The sequence below is a fragment of the Xiphophorus maculatus genome, chromosome 13, assembly GCF_002775205.1.
Source record: "Xiphophorus maculatus strain JP 163 A chromosome 13, X_maculatus-5.0-male, whole genome shotgun sequence".
NCBI classification, from domain to species: domain Eukaryota; kingdom Metazoa; phylum Chordata; class Actinopteri; order Cyprinodontiformes; family Poeciliidae; genus Xiphophorus; species Xiphophorus maculatus.
In genome coordinates, this window is record NC_036455.1 from 18,985,815 (window position 1) to 19,011,086 (window position 25,272).

Below are 25,272 nucleotides of genomic sequence, written 5' to 3' on the forward strand. Positions count from 1 at the left end.
AGATAGATAAGCAGTTATCGAGATGTTTGATTTGATTTCTTTTCCAGTGTTTTTTTTCAAATAAATAAACTTCTAAAGTGAAGCTAAACTGACAAAAGAAAAAAAAAACCATATTGGACAAATTAAACAGAAAATGCATATATAAAGACTTGAATTCTAAAATGTAAACCATCATATCAAGCAGTGGCAAAAAAAAAAAACCCTGACATTTATTCATTATTATTTTATTTACCCTATGGAGAATAGTTTTTTTAGTAGTTAAGCATTAAGCTAACCATGCATTCTGCAGTACGTTATTTTTGTAACATTTGGCACAGGATTTTCAGAAAATAAATACTTTGTCCTTGACCAGCTGAACAATCTATATTTTTTTTGTTTGTTCTATGTCAATAGTGTCTCAAATGGGTGTAGCTCAAGGACACAACATGTGTCCAGATCCTGGGATTCCGGATCGGGGAAAAAGAAAAGGCTCTGACTTCAGGTAAATAAGAGGAACACTAACAACATCAGATAATTTAGTTTTACCTTTCATTTAGATTAATATGGCTGAAACAACATTTCTTTTGATAGCTTATCTGGCTTTGCAACCTCCTGGTGTTTATTTTAAAATGTGCTCCAGTGCGACACATTTCCTGATGTGAAGCAAACCAAATGAGTCAAATGTGTAAGCTTATGCAGATACACGTCCCCTCCTATTTTAGCCACAGCAATAGCCTGCCTGCTGGAAACAGTGATATTGCCATGGGGGCTATGGAGCCGTGTTTCCTGTCAAAGCTATTGTCTGTATCAGTGGTCACCAGTAAGGCAGACAAATGGGTATCATCTGTATCCGGTATTTGTGTTTTTTTTCTTTTTTTTAAAAAATCAAAGCCAGTAGGGCTAAGAAAATATACATGTTTTTTTTATTATCAGTACATATGTTTTCCTGGTTCTCCAACATTTTAGCTAATTTATTTTCTGTGCTTTCTCTGACTGCAGGCGAGGAGCTACAGTGCACTATTCCTGCGATGAGGGTTACGAACTGCAGGGCTCCAAGAGCATCAGCTGCCTCCGAGTGACAGACAGCTACGTGGGCTGGAGTGATGACCGGCCCATCTGCAGAGGTAAGCTTTGACATGTCGTCTCTATGCACGCATGTAACGTAAGCAGGCTGAATTTGACCTCTATTCATTCTTCTGCACTGAGGTGCTCAGCCCATGTTTGCTTATAAGGCTGCTGGTATTTTGTGTGGGAGTGTAGTACATTTCCTTTTCTTCTCGATATGCAGTTCCCACAAGTTTATGAGTGGCCTGACTTTGACCTTTACTCAGCATTATTCTGCTTCTGTTGCCTAGCCATGCATGCATGGTCCATGCCCATCAATCATGTCGTTTCTCCTTGTGACCTTTTGGTAATGGATGATTTATTGAAATGTTGAGGTTTTTGACATCTGTGCAGTTTTTGAGTATCTGGTCTTGAGTGCATTCTTTCTAAAACGGTATTACGGATTCATCAATAGAGTGCATTACCGTAACGTTAAACTTGGTAGCTCAAAAGAAATTCCGGAGCGTTCCTGCACAGTCAGGAAAAAAATGGTATTTGATTTAGAAAAAAAAAAAAGATTTTCAGGCACGGAGAAAGGAAATAGAATCTGTAAAGTTATTTATATTTCATCATTTCTCTACCTGGAAGTAGAGATTTCTGTCCTCTACCTTAAGGGTTTGAGAACGCAAATAAAACTTTAACAGCTAGTTTAATAAAAAACAAACAAAAAAAATAAAATAATAAAACAGCTCACTATTTTATAATGTTCAAAAAATTCTAAATTGCTGAGTAGATGTGAAAGCGCATCACTTTTCTGCTGAGCAGGCAAACAGATTTAATAGGGAAAGAGAACTGAATAAATAAGCTATTAAACAAAATAGTTTATAGTTACTTATTCACTAAATGCATTTGATTTTTACACCCTTAGAAGCTAAATTATTAGGACACTTATGATGCCCCAAAAAATCTAACAAAAAGATTCCATAAAATCAAAAAGTATTTTATGGAGATTGCAATAATTTAGCAAAAGTCTTATTTCTACATTTTTGTCAACGATAGTGATGGTTCTTGCTTTGACTGCTAGAGCTGTCACTGATTTTCTAAAACTGGTACAATCGGTCTACACTGGAGTATCCACTAAATGAAGTTGACTTTCTAGAAGGACTATTGGAAATGTGGTGCTAATTAGACTTGGTTCCATCTGCATTCTTGTCACCTGCATTTCAGAAAGTAAGCTTGTGATATAGTGAAGCATAAAGTCTTGTACTGACAGTTTTCTACCAACAACATCCATAATGTGAGTGAAATTTGTCCTGACGAATGTCTTCTTTCAGCATTCAGCAATCCATTATGAGCCCTTTCATGCTGCGCCTCTAATCAGACTCAATGCTTAGATAAAGATAAAACATTCTCAGGGAGCAATTAGAGTATCCCAAATTAGCATCAGTCATCATTACATTTAATTGGGCTATCATTAACACTTTGGGATAAAGTATTTACAAATTGATTTCTTGGCATAAGATCCATATTTCCCATTTCAATTATATGTTATTTAGCTTTTTAATCTTACTTACTTTCTTCTCTGCCAACAGACCCCTTCAAAAGGTGTATAGGACAAGTGGTAAAAAAACAACCTTAACTTTCTTGCTATATATTTTTAAGCCAATTCTAATTATCAACAGTATTTACAATTGCACGGTTTGCTCCTAAATTTGCTAGGCAGATTTAGATGTAAATATGTTTACATTGGTGGTATAAGGATTTAGCACTCAAGTAATTTGTGGTTCTGTAACACCCTAAAGACCTCTTTTACACAATTGATCAAACTTGTGTTTTATAGCTCAGTTATTTCCAAATTATGCGTATGAGCTTTGTCTTCACATACACACAGACAGACGACTTCCTAAAGTCTTGTTTTTAATTAAATGTATTTCTTTTCTTTACTGTTCCACCATGCTGATGCCCTTGGGTCTCCCTAAGAAAAAGTCACCTTGTGCCTTTTCAAGCCTGTTTTGCCAATTCCTCACCTACTCTGTCAATGTGACTATTTAAAGGGAGATTTATACTGTTTCCTTTCCCTGTTGATTAGGTTACATTTTAAATACAGACAGGTGGACTAAGATCATTAAACAAATTAAATAGAACAGATTTTCTCTGAGTTGAGTGGATCTTGATTTCCGAGCAATCTACTTTCTTTGTTATTAAGTTATAATCAGGCTTCTCTAATGTTCAAAAATAAATATGTTTAAGTTATCTCCTAGCTCAAAAAATATAGGGCAGTGAATCCTCAGGATGAGGACAACATATGTATTATAAATACTGGCAAAGGAGTTAATCTTTGCCTCATTTTGTTTTGTTGCAACAAATTTGAATCTCGCATCTAAAAACTTCAGTTATGCCATAGTTCAGTGCATATTAGCTACCACATTGTATCAAAGTGATGTTCAGTGTTAGTCTTGTGCCAAACATTTTCATGTTGACTAAAAAGTTTTGTCATAGGTTTGCTCTGTCACCTAAATGACTTATGGCAAACCCCAAATAGAAGTTCTTATAATTTTCTTATCAATACGTTTTTTCTTGTCACTTTTTCATTAAAGCCTGACAAGAGGTCAGACAAGAGCAGCCATGTGGCATGGGCTTATCTGATTAAGACACACTTTTGAGATTTTCTTAATTATAACTTCAAAAACTACTTCCACTTCACACTTTGGCGACTTTCTATTGTCTATCACATAAAATCTTAATAAATTACACTGCCTGGCCAAAAAAAAAAGTCCCCACCTGGATTTAACTAAGCAAATAGGTACAAGCCTCCAAGTTCTTCAAAATAAAACAACAGTTTCTCTCAGAAAAACCCCCCAGCTAGACCCAAACAGGAAGTGGAGCATGTCACAAAACACACGAATAAGAAATATGCCGTTTTTCAAAATAAAAGCATACGTTGACTACTAAGTGTCACTATTGGACCAAGGAAAAAGCAGGAAAATACAGTAAAATACAGTATCCCGTTTCCTAATGTCAATTTGGTAGCATAACTTATTTTATCACTCAATTTTAAACAGTTGTAGTCGCCTAGGCTAGCTACGCTGACAACATGCTAACCAATGTCAAAACAACAAGTTCATGGGGGGTAACTATGGCAACCAGTGACAGTTTAAAATCCCTCTGACTCTTTCTGCAGTCACGTTGCGCGCATCCGCCGTGTTAATAAAAAATCCATCAGACAAACCCACTCTGAATATCGAAGGAAATTGTGACATCACAATGTGACATCACAATATAACTCCAAAGGCAGAATTCTGACATCACCAGCGATTATATAAGCTCCTCACATCGATCTACTTTCATCACAGCCGTTTAGCAGCCGTTGTTGATACATTTCTCGTGAGAATTTATTTAGCAGTTCGCAGTAAGATTTTCAGCTTTGTTTGATTCACATTTCTTTGGAGATTGACATCAAATTTAACGTGAAATCTTTACTGAGTTTATAGAGAAGTGATTTTAGCTTAGTATCTGGAACAAGCAAAGGTTATAATGGAGTCCAGCCAAAGTAGAGTCGAAGAGGTTGCATCCAACAACATTGTTGACAGGGAAATACAGCCACCTAAGCCACCCAAACGAAAGAAGAAGAAGGTGTCATTTGCAGTCTGGTTGGAGCAGTACGCACCTGAGGAGCTGAAGACTTCTGCTGAAAATATCAAACAGCAGGACGCTTCAGTGGTGATCGAAAATGAATCCATCGCCAAAGCAGAGGAGACAGTAGATCAAAAAGGGGACAGACCGACACCAGAGAGTGAGTCCAATGAGAAGAACCAGGTACCATTTAAAACCTGGTCAGAGGAACACGTCCCCGTTGACCAGGCGATTTCTGCAGGAAATATTGAAAAGCAGAACAATTCACTGGTCAGTGAAGAAGAGTCCACCGCTGGAGTGCAGGAGACAATAGATATAGCAGAGAAGGAACAGCCCTCTAAGTCTAAGGAACAGCCACCAAGGATAAGGCGCAAAAAGATTAAAATGATACCATTTCATATCTGGTTGGAGAAACATGCCCCTGCTGATCTAAAGATTTCAGCTGAAAGTACTGGAATGGAAGATGTTTCACTGGATACCAAACAGGAATCGATCCCCGTACTACAGGAGATTCCAGAGAAGGAACAGCCCTCTAAGTCTGGTGCTGAAAATGTTATAAAGCAGGACACTTCTCTGCCTAAAGAAGAAGATGATCAGGAAGATTCCTTAAAGAAGGAGACTTGCGAAGAGAAACCTGTGATTTCTACAACACAGCTGGTCGGCGAAAAGAAATCCATCTCCAAATCACAGGAGACAGTGGATCAAAACGGGGACAGACCGACACCAGAGAGTGAGTCCAATGACAAGAACCAGGTACCATTTAAAACCTTGGCGGAGGAACACGTCCCCGTTGACCAGGCGATTTCTGCAGGAAATATTGAAAAGCAGAACAATTCACTGGTCAGTGAAGAAGAGTCCACCGCTGGAGTGCAGGAGATAATAGATATAGCAGAGAAGGAACAGCCCTCTACGTCTAAGGAACAGCCACCAAGGACAAGACGCAACAGGAAGAAAATGATACCATTTCAAATCTGGTTAGAGAAACATGCCCCTGCTGATCTAAAGATTTCAGCTGAAAGTACTGGAATGGAAGATGTTTCACTGGATACCAAACAGGAATCGATCCCCGTACTGCAGGAGATTCCAGAGAAGGAACAGCCCTCTAAGTCTGGTGCTGAAAATGTTATAAAGCAGGACACTTCTCTGCCTAAAGAAGAAGATGATCAGGAAGATTCCTTAAAGAAGGAGACTTGCGAAGAGAAACCTGTGATTTCTACAACACAGCTGGTCGGCGAAAAGAAATCCATCTCCAAATCCCAGGAGACAGTAGATCAAAAAGAGGACAGACCGACACCAGAGAGTGAGTCCAATGACAAGAACCAGGTACCATTTAAAACCTGGGCGGAGGAACACGTCCCCGTTGACCAGGCGATTTCTGCAGGAAATATTGAAAAGCAGAACAATTCACTGGTCAGTGAAGAAGAGTCCACCGCTGGAGTGCAGAAGACAATAGATATAGCAGAGAAGGAACAGCCCTCTACGTCTAAGGAACAGCCACCAAGGACAAGGCGCAACAGGAAGAAAATGATACCATTTCATATCTGGTTAGAGAAACATGCCCCTGCTGATCTAAAGATTTCAGCTGAAAGTACTGGAATGGAAGATGTTTCACTGGTTACCAAACAGGAATCCGTACTGCAGGAGATTCCAGAGAAGGAACAGCCCTCTAAGTCTGGTGCTGAAAATGTTATAAATCAGGACACTTCTCTGCCTAAAGAAGAAGGTGATCAGGAAGATTCCTTAAAGAAGGAGATTTGCGAAGAGGAACCTGTGATTTCTACAACACAGCTGGTCGGCGAAAAGAAATCCATCTCCAAATCACAGGAGACAGTGGATCAAAACGGGGACAGACCGACACCAGAGAGTGAGTCCAATGACAAGAACCAGGTACCATTTAAAACCTGGTCGGAGGAACACGTCCCCGTTGACCAGGCGATTTCTGCAGGAAATATTGAAAAGCAGAACAATTCACTGGTCAGTGAAGAAGAGTCCACCGCTGGAGTGCAGAAGACAATAGATATAGCAGAGAAGGAACAGCCCTCGTCGTCTAAGGAACAGCCACCAAGGACAAGGCGCAACAGGAAGAAAATGATACCATTTCATATCTGGTTAGAGAAACATGCCCCTGCTGATCTAAAGATTTCAGCTGAAAGTACTGGAATGGAAGATGTTTCACTGGTTACCAAACAGGAATCCGTACTGCAGGAGATTCCAGAGAAGGAACAGCCCTCTAAGTCTGGTGCTGAAAATGTTATAAATCAGGACACTTCTCTGCCTAAAGAAGAAGGTGATCAGGAAGATTCCTTAAAGAAGGAGATTTGCGAAGAGGAACCTGTGATTTCTACAACACAGCTGGTCGGCGAAAAGAAATCCATCTCCAAATCACAGGAGACAGTGGATCAAAACGGGGACAGACCGACACCAGAGAGTGAGTCCAATGACAAGAACCAGGTACCATTTAAAACCTGGTCGGAGGAACACGTCCCCGTTGACCAGGCGATTTCTGCAGGAAATATTGAAAAGCAGAACAATTCACTGGTCAGTGAAGAAGAGTCCACCGCTGGAGTGCAGAAGACAATAGATATAGCAGAGAAGGAACAGCCCTCGTCGTCTAAGGAACAGCCACCAAGGACAAGGCGCAACAGGAAGAAAATGATACCATTTCATATCTGGTTAGAGAAACATGCCCCTGCTGATCTAAAGATTTCAGCTGAAAGTACTGGAATGGAAGATGTTTCACTGGATACCAAACAGGAATCCGTGCTGCAGGAGATTCCAGAGAAGGAACAGCCCTCTAAGTCTGGTGCTGAAAATGTTATAAAGCAGGACACTCCTCTGCCTAAAGAAGAAGGTGATCAGGAAGATTCCTTAAAGAAGGAGACTTGCGAAGAGGAACCTGTGATTTCTACAACACAGCTGGTCGGCGAAAAGAAATCCATCTCCAAATCCCAGAAGAAAGTGGATCAAAAAGAGAAGAAACAAACATCGAAGACGAAGCGCATCAAGAAGACTCCACTGTTATGGAAATCTTTCCCAGAGTCAGATGCTTGCATAGATCTTACATTTTTTACGGAAAAAAGTGTCATCAATAATGGTCCTCTGCCGGAAAAACAAAATGATCAGGCAGCTTTGCCCAGCACCGGAAATAAGACATTTTGGAAGATGCTCCCCAAGTCAGAACCTTGCATAGATGTAAGTTTTTTTGCTGAGAATATTGAAAAACAAAATGTTTCAATACCAGCACCGGAACATGATGAAGCAGCTTCCTTGAAAAAGGAAAGTTACTCCAAGAAGACAGTGATTTCAACGAAACAGATAGCCACCAAAAAGGAATCCATCTTCACACCGCAGGAGACGCTCGATCAAAAAGGGGAGAAATATCCATCTACGGTTAAGCCCAAGGACAACATCCAAACAGAGAGTTTAACTGAGGTTCTTGATAATCTAACGGCAGAAAATGTTCAACTAGATTGTTTACCTGAAATTCAGAATTTGCCCCACTCTTCTGAAAACACAAGTCAGGCAAAGTGTACGTGTCTTGTCAAATCTAAGGAGTCTGAATTGGAATATATAGAAGTACAGAAATACTTAATGAAACAGCTTGAGGAGATGTTCAATATAAATCAGAAACTAAACGCTAAACTTAAACAGCAGAAAGATCTGATGAGGAAAAGACTCTCAGAAAGAAAACAAAGCAACAATTCAATGGTTTCTGTTCAAACTCAGACAGATTACCAAGACAGCCCAAAGCAGAAAGCAGTCAGTTATCAATCTGCTTCAATACAAACGGAGATGGATGTACAAGAAAACAGCTATCAATTAAAACCAGTCCATCACACGATTTCAACTCAAACTGAGATGGATGTGTTGGAAACCACATCTCAATTCAAACCAGATTATCAAACAATTTCAACGCAGACTGAGCTCTTTTTATTGCTAAGAAAACAGCCGTCTGAAACACAAATGAATGGGAATCAGGATCGGCAGACCAAGCTATCCAAGAGATTTACAGGTGAGAACAGGAGAGAGTCACCAATGAAAGCTGCCTCTGAAAAGGAGGCCCTCGGTAATGAAAAGCTTTCTGGAGCAAACAGTGAAAAACAAGACATTTCAGTACCAGAAGTAATTGGGGATCAGACAGCTACCAGCAAAAATGAGATTCACGCAAATGAAATTGGGAAACCACAGGAGGCGATCGAAGAAGAGACGGTCTCTAAAATGCAACAAAATGGGGACCATCAAGATGAGAAAAAGCCGTCAAAGAAATCTGACCGTAGGAACAAGAGAAAGTCAGCAATGAGAGCAGCCTCTGATTTGAAAGCTGTCAGTAATGAAAACATTTCTGGAGAAAAAAGTGAACAAGAACTTTTGATACCAGAAATAGTTGGGGATCAGACCGCTACCATCGTAATAGAGATTCATAGAAATGAAGCAGTGACTGGTAAACCACAGCAGATCATTGAAGAAGAACCGGTTTCCACAGCACAAACAAACTTTGACCAGCAAGATGAGAAAAAGCCATCAATGAAACCTAAATGTAAGAACAAGAGAAAGTCAGCAATAAAAGCAGCCTCTGAGCCGGAGACCCTGAACACTGATAAAGTATCTGGAGAAAACTGTGAACAACTAGAAGTTTCCATACCAGAAACAGTTGGGGATCGGAAAGCTATACTCAAAAATGAGATTGATATGATTGAAACAGTCATTGCTAAACTTGAGCAGGCGATCGAAGAAGCAACGTTCTCTGAGACCCAACAAAATGGGGACCATCATGATGAGAAAAAGTCAATAAAGAAATCTAAACGTAAGAACAAGAGAAAGGCTGCAGTGAGAGCTGCCTCTGAGCTGGAGACCCTCAATAAAGAAAACATTTCTGGAAAAAACATTGAACAAGAAGAAGTTTCTATAGCAGAAACTGTTGTGGATCAGACAGCTACCATCATAAATAACATTAATATGATTGAAACAGTTATCTCTAGCCCCCAGCAAATCTCAGCAGAGCTAATCATCTCCGAAACACAACAAAGTGGGGATAATGAAGTGAAGAAAAGGTCATCAAAGAAATCAAAACGTAAGAACAAGAGAAAGGTAGCAATACAAGCTGATTCTGCATTGAAAGCTGTCAGTAATGAAAGAATTTCTGGAGAAAACACAGAACAAGAAGAATATTCAATACCGGAAATAGTTGGGGATCAAACTGAGATTCATACGAATGAAACAGTGATTGGTAAACAACAGCAGGTGACTGAAGACGAAACGGTCCCTGAAACACAACAAATTTTGGACCAGCCAGATGAGAAAAGGCCATTGATTAAATCTAAATGTGAGAAAAAGAGAAAGATGGCAACGAAAACTGAACTGGAAACCATTATAAACACAACAGAGACAGTCCAAAACATTAAGACACCAAAAATTGATTTTGAAATAATACCAGAGATCCCCCAGACGGCTTTTGAGCAAATACAGACAAAATCTTGCAAAGTTTCAGAAAATGTAACAGGTAAGGTTCCCATAGTTTCCACAGAAGGGGAGAGTGGTCTAATGAAAAAACAGAGAACATCCAATCCACAGATAAAGGTTACAGTAAAAGAAGATGTAATCCAAGCAACATCTCAGGAATTAGACACTCAAGTAGCAGAAGAGTCAGCTCAGCAGAACGATATCGCTGAGCAAGAAGAGAGCCCCAGAAAAAAGATTTCACTGTGGAAGCGTCTCAAAAAGGCTTTATCTCCAACATCTCTGCGCAAGTTCAAAGACAGATGTAAAGTCCATCCAGCGTAGACATCACTTTACGTCTCTAGTTTATTAGATTTGAAAGGGAGGTGGGGCCACGTGTGGGTTGGGTGATTGGCGGTAATTGGAAAAAGAGCTACTGTTGTTGTTAATTGGACATTTTAATATTAAAAAGCCAGGACTACACGGTGGGAAACGTCTCTCCGTGTAGGTGTGGGTTCACTCCGGGTGCTCCGGCTTCCCCCACGTTCAACAACATCAGTACTCATGTTCATCCAGTGTAAGATTTTATTTCTAATTCTAAACAGAAAATAAGACAACCACATTTATTAATTAAAGGGAGATTTGGGAAAAAAAATTTAAACAATGTGCAACAGAAAGAGCCTATTAGAAGTCTAAACCTATACAAATTGGGAAAAATTTTAAAAACTATTTATCTTTCTGGGCAAGATATAAATATCTAAATCTAAATGTATCTATATAAATAGATAAAGATATATATCTATATCTAAATTTCTCTCTCTCTCTCTCTCTCTCTCTCTCTATATATATATATATATATATATATATATATATATATATATATATATATATATATGTCTCTCTGTCTATAAATATATATAAATCTATATATATCTACATATGATATCAATCTAAATATCTATAAATCTACCCCTCTCTCTCTATATAGAGAGATGTAGATATATAGGTGTAGATATGTAGATATATATAGATATCTATATCTATCGATTGATCGATAGATAGATATGTAGATATATGTATATTATATATATAGATATATAGATAAATATATGTCTATGTATAGAGAGTAGAGAGATATGTCTCTCTATACATACAGTTCAAAAACCAAAAGTTTGGACACACTTTCTCATTGAATTCAATGAGAAAGTGTGTCCAAACTTTTGGTCTGTACTGTATATACATCTCTCATATATTTATACATATATAGTATAGATATATATCTATATAGATATATAGATCTCTCTCTATATGTAAATAGATATAGATATCTATGTACATGTCTACATATCTACATCTGTATACACTGCCTGGCCAAAAAAAAGTTGCCACCTGGATTTAACTAAGCAAATAGGTACAAGCCTCCTATTGGATAAGTACTGCATAGGTGATTATCTTTCAGCTGGCAACAAGTTATTTTACCCCAGCTGATGCAATGAGTAACTCCTCATTTCTTAAACAACCATGGCAAAAGACACATCCTGTGGAAAAGATGTTAGTCTGTTTAAGAAGGGTCAAATCATTGGCATGCATCAAGCAGAGAAAACATCTAAGGAGATTGCAGAAACTACTAGAATTGGGTTAAGAACTGTCCAACGCATCATTAAAAACTGGAAGGATGGTGGGGAACCATCGTCTTCCAGGAAGAAATGTGGTCGGAAAAAAATCCTGAATGATCGTGATCGGCGATTGCTTAAACGTTTGGTCAAATCAAATCGAAGAAAAACAACAGCAGAACTCAGGAGTATGTTTAATTGTGAACGCAAAAGCATTTCCACACGCACAATGCGAAGGGAACTCAAGGGGTTGGGATTGAACAGCTGTGTAGCCGTAAGAAAACCTCTAATCAGTAAGGCTAACCAGAAAAAAAGGCTTCAGTTTGCTAGGGAGCATAAAGATTGGACTCTGGAGGAATGGAAGAGGGTCATGTGGTCTGATGAGTCCAGATTTACCCTGTTCCAGAGTGATGGGCGCATCAGGGTAAGAAGAGAGGCAGGTGAAGTGATGCACCCATCATGCCTAGTGCCTACTGTACAAGCCTGTGGGGGCAGTGCTATGATCTGGGGTTGCTGCAGTTGGTCAGGTCTAGGTTCAGCAACATTGTGTGCCCAAAGAATGAGGTCAGCTGACTACCTGAATATACTGAATGACCAGGTTATTCCATCAATGGATTTTGTCTTCCCAAATGGAACGGGCATATTCCAAGATGACAATGCCAGGATTCATCGGGTTCACATTGTGAAAGAGTGGTTCAGGGAGCATGAGACATCTTTTTCACACGTGGATTGGCCACCACAGAGTCCAGACCTTAACCCCATTGAGAATCTTTGGGATGTGCTGGAGAAGACTTTGCTCAGTGGTCAGACTCTCCCATCATCAATACAAGATCTTGGTGAAAGATTAATGCAACACTGGATGGAAATAAATCTTGTGACACTGCAGAAGCTTATTGAAACAATGCCACAGCGAATGCGGGCTGTAATCAAAGCTAAAGGCGGTCCAACAAAATATTAGAGAGTGTGACCATTTTTTGGTGGCGACTTTTTTTTTTGGCCAGGCAGTGTATATTGGAATTTCTGGCTACAACATAACAAAATGTGAAAGAGATATTGAATAGATTTAAATACTTTTTAGGTTCTGCATTATGATTACTTCTACTGTTGATTCTTTTGGCCCCATTGTTACGTACTTATTTTAGTGTTCTCTAGAAAGAACCCCAGTAAATTGTAAAGCCAGAGGTCAACAGACAATCTTGTTTCAAAAACCTTACAGGAGGAATGTGAAGCTCAAGTTGAAAATGACTTCTATCAAACTGTGCATAATGTTTGACTTGATGCTGCAGCAGAAATACATCAGACAGATCCGACAGACATCAATAATTGCATAGCAAGTTAAGGGAGTTTTGTCGTCTATTGTAATGTTTGTTTCTGGTTTCAATAGTTGGGACTGCATGGTGTATTTTAAATACTTTGTACTTTTATGTTTTTGTTGACATAAAGCACTTCTTTCTGCCTTGTTGCTGAAATGTGCTGTACAAATAAACTTAACTTATTGTTACTTTGAAAAAAGGGAAAGAAAGAAAATGAAGCCGGTGCAGTAAAGGGGAAGACAACAGTCAAACATTCATTGGTTACATCACTAACCAATGAATGGTTAGTGCTATCTTTGAAACGTCATAATAAAATAGATAATTTTATTACTAAAAAAAACATTGTTTTTAATTTGAATATAATTGAAAAGTTCATTTATTGCAGTAACTCAATTCACTTAGTGAAACCAATTTTAGAAATGATTGCATCTTCAAGCCTTTACTTCAGTTAATTATGACAACTTAACAGCAATGCAATTACAGATAAAATAAAATTAGTCCAGCAAAAGCGTGACTTTTAATACAGAAATGTGGTCTTAATAAAAGTATGTCCTAGCACCTGGTTCAAGGTTACTTTCTAAAGGTTTTTTAAACTGACAGACAAGTCTCATTGAAATGCATAATCCAATTTATTGAATGTGCATGTAAATAGGAATAATCAGTTACACAGTGTAAGAGCTAGAGCAACTTTGGTGATTAATTAGTTTTTTTTAATACAGCGGTGAAAGTAGATCCTCTAGAAAATGCAATCAATAATGTCTTAAAGATAAACATGCAGTCCAGTCCTACACAAGACTTGCAGATATGCAGTCTGTCTATAGAAGAAGAAGAATGATTGACGTTTTTGTCATTTTGTGCAGTGACAATATAAAACACTACAATTTCTGTGATTATATTGTGTGTCTGAATTGGTCTTTAACAAAACATTTGCCTCTTTGTTTCTGTTGTCTTGTAGCGCCAATGTGCGGCGGTCAGCTAAAAGGACCCAGTGGTGTCATCACATCTCCTAATTATCCCGTTCAGTACGATAACAATGCCAACTGCACTTGGATCATCACAGCAACTGACATGTCTAAGGTAATTCTCACTCAACATGAGATCCGAGTTGAAACCGTTTTGAATTTTCAATTGACTTTAGGTTGTTTTCTGTGAAAATGTTAACGTGTGTGAAGCTGTGTAATTCAGCTTACCTGTTTGAGAAGGGGACGCAGCATTCTGCCACGCAAGACCCCTTTTGGGGTTTTGACAATCGCTACAGGACCTTTTGGGGGCTTTTCAGCACGCCAAGTGATAGACTGAAGCGTAAGAGACGAAGAAATTAAAGGAGAGAAAATGACTGGATGTGCTCCAACAAAAGCCATGAGCACGTTGTTAGAATTACCTGTGGTGGCACAAAGAGGGTGAATTGGACAGCAGAATAATGGTTTTAAGAGCATGCTTAGAGGAGAACATGAAAGTCTCGCAGTCCCTCTGTTTAGACCATTGACTTTGGAGTTGTGTTCAAGGCCATTCAGCTACTCTTCTGCCAAATGCCCCTCTCTAAAACCGAGCAATGTAGTTGTACAAATCACCTTTTTTTTTCTTTTCGCTGCAACGAGTGAAAGCGGCTTTGTGAACAGAGATAAAGCAGGAATGCAAGTCAGAAACAATATATGTCCACCGATGCCTAACCTTTGTTTGCAACTATAGAAACGCACTCTGTATACCCAGCAGGCTGCACCCGGAAACACAACCTGGAATTTTAGGCAGCATCTTGCTTTGTTTGGTTCAGATGAAGATGGAACGAGGCTGTTCTTTCTGTTTACAGATGTAATGAGCTTCTATTTCTGTCCATCTCCACAGACGCAGCCAGAGGAGGTGTTAGTTGAGGTACTGCAGAGGGAGTAGAATAGGACATGACAATGATTCCTCTAGGCCTAAATTCAGTTTCAAGACACCGTGACAAATGTGGGCTGTGGTCAGTTTTATTGAAGATACAGAAAGTTTATTTTTGAAGTCTTTCAGGTATTAAAGCATCAATATCAAGGACTCTGGCTTTCTATTCCAAAACAAATTAAATGACAAGTGTACCAGTGAAGATTTTCTGCAATGTAAAGTACACTGCCTTTACGAAAGAAAACAAAGTTTTTGAGACTTGTTCTTTAGCGAACTACTAATATGAAGTTATTATATTGGTATCAAAGCATTAATCCAGTATGAATCTAAATTTACAGTGAAGTTGTCAAAGGTGTTTGGCTTCAGGCAGTTCAACTCTAAGAATATTTTGTTAGGATTTTTGAACAGCTAGTATCTGCATTAACACTGTCCTCTTTGGACTACCAAAAATATTCGTACCCCATAATGGTATATTTATTGAAATTGTATGTGTTAAACCAACAGTGCAAAATTATAAATTGGAAGAAAAAGAAAATGTTTTTTTTCAAAATACTGTACACCCAAAAATCTGACAAGTGTATTTTGCTCACCCTTTATAGATTCAACTTTTAAATCACATTCATTTGTCAGACCTAAATCTTTTTAAGAATCTGTGGTAGGATATTTCCTTTCACTTGAAACGTTTTCACTACTTTATGCTGAACTGTCGCATTAAATCCCAATTAAACACATTAGAGCTTGTAGTTTTAAAGTGGAGAAATGTGTAAAAGTTGAAGGGGTATGGATACTTTTAAAAGAGACTGTGTTTTTGTAATATTTGGTGTTTTTGTTGAGTGATACTCTCAAGGATTTGTCTTGACAGCATAGAGGTTCACGGAATAAAAAACATACACCAGTAAACAGTATTTCAAATTTAAGCTTTTTATTGATCCCTTTCAACTGCATAGAGGTATTTCCCGTAACAGACTCATGTTGTGGTTGCAAAGATTTTTTTTTTGTTGTTGTTGTTTGTCCCCCCCCCCACCCCCCTATGCTATTTTCTCTCCCCTTAACTTAACTTGTTGGCTGACAGATTGGAGAAGAGTTTGTAGTATAAAACTCTATTTATCGAGCGATCTGACCTATTTTGGAACACATCATCAATCTTTTCTCTCCACCTTGGCAATTTTCATTAGGCACAAGGTTTAACATAGTACAGAATGCAATTTGCATTTATATAAGCTTTTTCATTAGTCCTTGCTCTCTCAGCCTTCTGAAAATATTAGGAGTTTGTCAGAAATCAGTGGCACCCAATTTAGGCTAAGGGACAAAATATTGTTCTGTTTTTTGGTGATATCGTACCTATCAGCACTGCTATTCTGTCTGTCATCACTGGTTTTCTTTGTTGGTTAATTAATGTGTTCATCCGTACTTATCAGAGATGCATTTTAGGACTAAGTTGGTTTTTTATGCTTCAATATTGACCACATAATATAAAAATATTTCTGTTTTTGTAACTTGTTATAAAATGTTCAGTGTCTTGCAAAAGATTCACACCCAGTGCATGTCATGTCTGTATTTTACAGAGATTTTATGTGATTAACAAAAAAAAACTTGAAGTTTTTGAAGAGATGTTCAGTGGTTATGTCTACCTTATATGTAGGAAATCCTCTACAAAGTGTGCATTCAATCAGAAAATGGTTGCTGTAAGTCATTTTACGTCTGGTAAAATGGGCCCTAAAACTGATTGACTTCTTCCTGCTTTAAATTTGGAAGGTGTTGAGATGATTCAAAACACGTCTCATCTGATAAGACATCAGATGTTTGATTAGTGGGTGAGGATTAATGAGGGAAACATAGGAAATGAGATGTAGAAAAGCATACCTAAGGAATTATGTGTAGTATTAATGCAAATATGTTTATCTGTACAAACCATACAAGGGCCATATGTTAGAAAAACGTTCATAGAAATTGTCCAAAAACGAAGGAAAATTTGTAAGGCAAAGTAGAACTTTATATGCAGGTTGCGCAGCTGCATCATAGGTGTCCACTGAAATGTGTCTGAAAAATATTCAAATGAGACTCTTGAATGATGGATTGATGGACGGGGGCATCGGGAATCACAGATGGAAGGAGGTCTCTTCTCTGCGCCTGATCTCGAGATCATTCAAGCATCTGTCAGTTATGCCTCTCTGGGCGATATCTCTGCTGTTGTCTAGGTGATCAAGCTGACATTTGAGGATTTTGACCTGGAGAGAGGTTACGACACCTTGACGGTGGGAGACGGCGAGCTCGTGGGGGACCAGAAGACCATTTTCCATGTGTGAGTGCCTCCTTTTTTGACCTTCATCTTTCTTGCCTTGAATTTTTTCCTGTTTTCATTTTTGCTCTTTGGGACACTAGTCATTTCTGTTCTCCCAGATGTCTTTCGACACTGTCCATGCTTTCCTCTCTTCATCTTTGTTCTGTGTTGTAGCACTTGCTATTAGTTTTCCTCTCTGCCTCCTCATGCCCAGCAAGAGCCCACTTTTTTCCTTTGCCCCTAGCACTCATCTCTCATTGGCACAGTTTCTCTTTTATTTCATCAGCACCTGGTGCAGTAGGGTATTAAAAATAAATGCTGCAGTACATTGTCAATCAGAACTCTTTCCAGTACTGAAAAACAGTGCAACAGTAAAGTGGTGTGGCATTCACACTAGCAGATGCTCTATTCACAGGATGTTATTATTAATTGTGCAGAAATTTACCACCTTAATAAAGTTTTTATAGATCAGTTTATATTTCAGGCTGTCTGACTGTTAGAAGTGAGCAGGAAAGTCAATAAATGTTGCAGATGTGTGAACGGCTTCTGCAGTTTAATATTTTTCTCTAGGCTGGCAAACAGTTAAGCAAAAAAAGCAAGAATAGAAATCAGTTCTTGTGAAGATTTTTGCTCATTCCATCAACCTCTTCTGAGCAGGAAGGCCTAGTTAGTGGATTAGTCATCTTTGCACACAAGTAAAATGTTAGTAACTGTTTTTAGCCTCCAAATTATTTGAAGATTTTTTTTCAGGTTTTTTTGCAAACTCATCGTGGATATGAGATTTTTACACACAGTCTCACAGAATCTCACCTGAGATAATCCAAACTGTCCCTTTAAATAGGTCAAAATTAAGAATAGTGGACTGTATTGTATAAAATTAGTTCAGACAGTTTTAGATTTATGAAAGTAGCAAAGGAAGCAGTATTAGCAGAATTAGATTTTTTTTTCATCTCTATGCAGTTTTATGGGTCAAGTCATGCAACATGAACGGATATTCCATTCCGCTTTTAGTTCCTGAAATATAAAACTGAAAAACCAAAAGGAGCAACTAAATATTTGATTCCAGCTCCACACACAATGCTGACAACCCCCCCCCCCAAAAAATATAATGTTTTAAAAGGATAAAAACGTCACATAAAATCAACTTTGCCAGACACAACCACTCATTTCTCTATTCTCTGTATTCCACCATTAAAATTAGAGCCGTTAATCACTTACTCTGCAGCTATACGCTTCCTAATTAGAGTTGGGTGAAATTACTATTCAAATAGGATTAAATTACTACTGTGACATTGACTGATCTTGCCTTCATTTTCCACTGCTCCCCAGCTGATTTGCATGAAGGCTTTGAAATTTCTCAGGTTGGAGTTTCTCATAGGAGCTTTAGAGTTTAGTAGTTTTGTATGTAACCCAGGCTTTAATATTTCCCTTTGGTAGTTGAAAGGATATAGAAACACTAAGTCCTTGAGCTATTAACGTGACAACAATTTAGTAATAAAATCACCATTCCTCCATGCAGTCTGCAGCTTGCACGGTGGAGCAGTTGATAGCACTGTTGCCTTGAAGCAAGAGAGTCGTGGGTTCAAATCCCAGCCTGGGGCCCTTCTAATTGGAGTTTGCATGTTCCCCACTTTGCATGAGTTGGTTTTCTCTAAAAAATAAATTTAAAAAATCACTCGTTAGATTAATTGGTCTCTCTAAATAGTTTTTGGATATGAATGTATATGTGCAAAGTTATCCTGCACTTGTGTTGCTCTGTGACGATAAACAGGTATAGACGATGAATGGATGGATAACTTTCACTAAAGACAGACGCATCTGATGTAGTATTCCATCTAAAACTGTGTATTTGACCTAACCAAACAAAATGTGTGTTAATCATTTCGCAGCTTGTCTGGTACGACAACGCCAGACCTGGTGGTGAGCACCAGTCACCAGATGTGGCTGAACTTCAAAACAGATGACACCAGTGGCTCCCTTGGATTTAAAGTCACTTTTGAGGGTAAGAATGGATATAAGTAAGATTGATTAGTAACACCAAATAATAAAAATGTATTCAGATTAATTTTAAGACTTATTCGATGTGCCAGTATTTCTTCAGAATAGTTTTTAAGTTTCAGTTCTCGTCAATACCTAGAACAGCCCAGTGTTTAGATTAGAAGACTTTAGCTGAGGGCTTATTCAGCAACTGTGATGCTTCAAAGGAGAACAAAACTTCAGAGGGTGCCACGTGACAGACATTAAAGGCCAAACACTATCGGTGTTGGGTTTTGTGATAAGGAAAAATAGAGAATGTGTTTCGACAGACATCAGACATATCATCCAATGTCCAGTAACTCTCAGAAAAGAAAATATCTGCCATACTTTTTACGTATAATAAATGTATAAATATGCTGTGTACGGACTTAGTTTGAGTTCTTATGCTAATTTATGAAACCATCTGTGGGATACCTAACCAGCTCTGCTGGAGATTTGCAAATACTGAGAAGTAGTTTAAATAGGGCTCGACTTTGCAGCTATTTGAAGGAACTGTTTTCTGAAAGAGGTTATTGTCTATACCTATTTTTCTTTCTCATACTTTAGCTGTTTTTCATGGACAGAGAAAGCTGAGTTAATCTGCATAACTAAAGCCTGTTTTGCCTTTCTTTCAATTTAACAAGCTTGATTGAGTTCAGGTCCCAAAACTTATTGAACAGAGAGAGACATTGGCTTTTGAAGCCTTTTAGCATAATAACAAAAGATTGTGGTAATTAAAGGCCTTTGATCTCCATTTGCCACATTCATAGAATATAATGATGGCTTATGAGGACTTCAAACGTAACGCAGGTCCAAGTGATCTCTTAAAAACCTGACAGAAAATCTCTGTTGGGTTTAATACTCTTTGGCAATAATAAGTTATAAACTGATTTTTATTCATTGCTAGCATCAAGTTTTATGCATTGAACCTTAATGAGCTCAAACACAATCAGATGGCCTTTAATTCATTAGTACTGGTGTTTTTTTTGCCCCCGATGCTTAATTCCAGTGTTTTTAATTATAATTTCTATTATGTGTCTTTGCTGCATAATATAATATAATTTAATATATAAGCAGATGTGTATAAGCTTATGTTTTCTTTTATAACCAGTGTTTGTTTTTGCGTACGTCTGTCGTTCTATCTAAAGTACATCAAGCCTTTTCCTCCGGTCCAAATGTTTGTATATTATCAGTAAAAACAACAGGGAAAGTGGAGCCAGCATATTGAACAAAAGTGTAATTAAAACAATGAGTTCTACCTAATGAAGGGGGAAGAAACACTCTGGAACACTTCACCTCCTCCATAGGAGCAACCGAAATCTAATTAGCATTTTCAATTACTTGCATTTTTAAGCCCGATCATCAGGTTTAGTTGCAAATACAGTCAAATCAGTGCACATATTTTAGTGTAGGTCACACACCTTCAGCACTGGCCTTCCTTTTGAGAATGTAATGCTTACAAACATGATTAGGCGTTAATGCAAGTAAGCAGGTCTCTAGGTGAGTCAGCCACTTCAAAAGTTTATGATGGAGTGACATGAATCAGCGGCATGTATTTATACCTTAAAGCAAATTCATGAACTGCAGAAAAGTGTATGACATTAGGGAAAAATCATTTTGTCCTTTATATGTTTTTAGCTAAACACCATCTATATTGATATTATGTTATGCATCTGGTCAAATATTTTATTCATAACATTAGCTCCTTTATTAGCATTTAGACTACTGACAGCCTCTTAAATAGTGAGTGTTGACTTTATATTTGTTACAGCTGATTGAAACAGAATTAGACTTTAAAATGATCTGTTGGTTGATCGATTTAGTCCTAATATTTGTCATGGGCTTGATTATGTGCTCATTTTTCACTTAATTTATTCATTAGTAGAGCTACATTTAAAAACCACCTCAAACTGAAGTATGTTTATAAACAAATTATGAATAAATCTAGCAGAATGCATTTAAAATGTCAACAGTAAAACATTAGAAGCTAATAAAAGAAAATAGTTTTTGAAGCCAATAAGTAATAGAAAATAGAAAATGTAAAAATAGAAAAACAAGACACACTTTATCGGAGCAGAAAGCCCGTTTAAAGAAATCTACTTTAAAAGCTCATTAATTTGTAGAGCAGGAGTGTGATCTTGACTCCTGAGCAGCTTTTTATTTAAAATGTGAAGCTGTTCTAAGGTCTGCAACTCTTAACTGAAACAAGGTTGATGTGTTGTTGTTTAAAGCGTGTTAAGTTGTTGCATGTGTTTCTGGGCCATTCCATAAACCTTGACTAGCAGAGTTTCATTGTTCCGTATGGCCTTTGGAGATTGCAGTGTAGTAGCTGATGGAAGGCTGATTCAACAGATAACATTTTTTTTATATATATATTTACCCTTTTCATAACTTTTGAGTGCTGTTTAATTCTCTGTTTTGTCATATACTGTACTAGACACACACACTAAAGCACCATAGGTCATGGAAAATGTCTCACTCATATGTGCTCACAGACTTCAAAAGGCTCATGTTTAATAGCTTGACCTTACCTGGTGGTTCAGTTGTAGGAGATTTATATGGTAAATATACATCGTGTTTGTGCTAGAGTGCCTCTGTGTGCAACTTTTTTCTATCTGTGTGTACTAATGTATCATATACTTGTAGCTTTGTTTGAGGTGTATTTTCTTGTCAGACCTTACATCTTCCCTGAGGATCACCCAAAATTCACCCTTATCCTCGATCCATGTAAAAACCACTGTGCTGTCCCTGAAATGAGGCCATCTAAGGACAGCTAAGCCTGAAAACAGCACCAAACAAAACGTGTTCTAAATTGTGATCATCATTAGGCCTAAGTATGGATCTATAGCAAGAATTACCCCTGGTGCCGCTCAAAATCATATAATGCCCTGCCATCTTTTTACCTAGATGGATGAGCTTATTCACTCTCTATTCAGACGCCTAAATAGGATGCCTCAGCAATTCTTTTTGCAATCTTCAACTACGGGAGAGTCGAGAGAGCTTGCGAGTGAAAGAAGGGTCGATGCATTATTGTGATAATGCAATTTGCAAAGAGGTGTGTGCAAAGAGGTGCGGATGTGTTTGTGCGCTAGTCAGAAAGTGCTCACGTCAACTTCCCAACAGAGGCGAGAACATTCATCACTCAGTAATCGAATGGATACAGTTGGAGTCAGATGAGACGGAGAGATGCTTAGACGTTGACAATAAAATTCAAGTAACTTGAAGAGAGTTTTTATTTATATATAACAATATTTACTTCAACTTTACTTTAACTTTGCTTTAATTTGTGCGCACCTCCCTCTACAGAGATCGACCAAGGCAGTTGCGGGGATCCTGGAATTCCAGCCTATGGCAAACGGGAAGGGACAGGTTTTCGTCACGGGGACAGGTTGTACTTTGAGTGTCTGCCTGCCTTCGAGCTCGTGGGAAAGAAGAACATCACCTGTCAGAAGAACAATCAGTGGTCCGCCAAGAAACCCAGCTGTGTTTGTAAGTTATTTTTACGTCAGATTTGACGGTCCTTATTTGTGAATTTATAAACTGCTGTTGTGGGTGAATAAATACCGTGCAGATAAGTACAGGGGGCAGCTGCATAATAAAGAATGAGATTATCCTCACAGTTTGTCTTGCAGAGACTGTGGATTTAGAAACAATGGGGAGGGATTTTTAGCTAATTAACTCAATAAACAACAAACACAGAAAATAAGAGGTAAATGATAAGGGGTGCAGGAAGAGAGAGCTGACCATGTAGATAATGTTCCCTGTTTTATTTTTTTAAACAACAATAAAATGGGCAAACACTTTGATAAATATCATTGAGCTGAATAACTTGTTTTTTAGCTGCAAATTTAATTTGGCTTAATACAAGGACTATTTAGTTAACATTTAACTAACAAATTGCCAAGTTCATGAAATTAATTTATATAAACAATAGATATATTGTTTATATAACAATTATATTGAATTACATTGATATTTAATGTGAGACAAATTCAAAGTGGAAATTATATGGTTTAAAATAATTGCTGATCTATCATTATTAATATAAAAAAATAAGCTGGGCAATTTCAATAAAATGTTAATACAATTTGTAAGTGGTTGAAATGCTTTTTAGACACTGTGGTTTCAAAATTAGCTTTAAAAAAATGCTAACAGTCTTCTTGATCTCCAGCAGGTGTAGATGCCACGTGGACATGTCAGCGCTCTGTTCAGACTGTCTCACTCAGGCCGCTGACATGCAACATGATATTGAGCTGTTGCCATTAAAGGGCATTGTCTGGACTTTGCTGGGATCAAGTAATAATCTTCCCATTTGGTAGACAGGGAAGATTCCACTTATTGTTGGGTTACATAAAGCCTTTCCCATAAGTGTACACAATCCATACCAGCTCTGGCTGAAATGCCTTAGCCGGCAAGATGAAAAATTGCTTCTTTTTTTTTTTTCTGTCTGTTTTTGTTTGTTTTATACTCGGAAGATGTATTAGATTAATGTTGCTCTCACTGTGTATGTGAGTGAGAAATCTTTAATAATTGTCATGAGGCTTAAAATTAATTTTCCTCTCTAAATTATGAGGTGTCTTAAGTATGTTTTTTCTGTATCAGATACATTTCTACAAATTCATTAAAATTGTTCGTTTTATATTGTCATGTAATCAAAGAAAGTAATTTGAACACATCCAATATATTTCTCCCTTCTTCTTAGTTATTGTGTTTCATGTCTTCTTTTGTTTGTGTCTCTCTTTACTTCTTTCAGTTTCCTGCTTCTTCAACTTTACTACTCCATCCGGAGTCCTGCTGTCTCCCAACTACCCTCAGGAATATGGGAACAACATGCACTGTGTGTGGCTCATCATCACCAACCCCGAGAGCAGAATCAACCTGGCCTTCAACGACCTTAGCATGGAGAAACAGTTTGACTTCCTTTCCATTAAGGACGGCGGAAAGGTTCTGCTCAATTACGTCTTAATTTCCTCGCTTTCTTTTAATAGCTCTTGGCTTCACTTCTCGTGTTGATCTGTAGATGTGTCAATGTCTTTAGGAAAATCACACTGTGCAATTATAACTACAAGCCTGCTGTTTTGACTGAATGTTTAAACTTGTGCAATATTTTCTCCACCCTCCTCTCTACAAACTGGAAATCTTTGGTCTCATCAGAAAATCTTTTCTTTTCCAGGCTGAATCTCCCATTCTGGGCACCTTCTCTGGAGACGCTCTGCCTCCCCCCATAACAACGAGCGGTCACGTGGCCCGACTTGAATTCCTGACAGATCATACATACACGGACAGAGGCTTCAATATCACTTTTACAAGTAAGTCTTTCCTAACAGAAGAGAAAAATAAGTCTCAACATTTGACACGGATGGTGTACATTTATGTGTCTGTATTTGTGCCTAAGCCTGTAATTGGTGTTATAAATCATCCCACATATCGCCGTGCCGTTTCTTGCAGACTGAATAATCTGTTTCCGCATCAAAAACAGGCTCTTTATAAAGTCCCACAATAAACAATAGACAAAAACACATCTAAGCAAACACAAAACATAAAAAAAAAATTAAATGAAGTATAATATCCTTACCTGACACATTGTGGCAGTGCTTGTAATAATCCATTTTTGTTAACTGCCAACTTTGGAGGTAATTCAACATGCTTTTTATAGTCAGACAGTAAACACAGGGTGCATGCTGGTAAACCCATTTCATGGATATACTTCACCGTGAGGATTTTGGCAGCAGGATTATAATATTTGTTGTTTATGCACTATTGTGCAGTGAGCCTGAATTTTGAATTTGCCAACATCTCAAATAAATATTAATCTAGCAGACAACACTACTTTGTAAACTACTGATTCTTGGCTGTATTCAAGGTAACACCTGTTTAATACAGCACCTTATAAACTCTTTAGACCTTGAAATGTTTTGGAATGTCACAAGCACAGATTATATGTCACTCACCAAAACAAAGAAGTAGAGCACTGTAGTTGTAGGAAAACAAAATACAGGTTTCAAAATTTTATACAAAAAATTTAAATAGCAGTATGCTTTAGTATTCATCCTCTTTTCTTTATTGCATCCTAATAAAACCA

General features: G+C 37.9%; 1 protein-coding gene across 1 annotated transcript in view; it reads left to right on the plus strand.

Moving 5' to 3' along the window:
* csmd2 (CUB and Sushi multiple domains 2) overlaps positions 1 to 25,272 on the plus strand; it is a 245,697-nt gene that overhangs the window by 117,676 nt on the left and 102,749 nt on the right. Inside the window, exons 8-15 of the mRNA XM_023344883.1 lie at positions 394 to 481; positions 979 to 1,103; positions 13,974 to 14,095; positions 17,092 to 17,195; positions 19,064 to 19,176; positions 22,497 to 22,679; positions 23,944 to 24,134; positions 24,364 to 24,499. Of these exons, the coding sequence (XP_023200651.1) occupies positions 394 to 481; positions 979 to 1,103; positions 13,974 to 14,095; positions 17,092 to 17,195; positions 19,064 to 19,176; positions 22,497 to 22,679; positions 23,944 to 24,134; positions 24,364 to 24,499 (1,062 nt within the window). The remainder of the gene's footprint in view (positions 1 to 393; positions 482 to 978; positions 1,104 to 13,973; positions 14,096 to 17,091; positions 17,196 to 19,063; positions 19,177 to 22,496; positions 22,680 to 23,943; positions 24,135 to 24,363; positions 24,500 to 25,272) is intronic.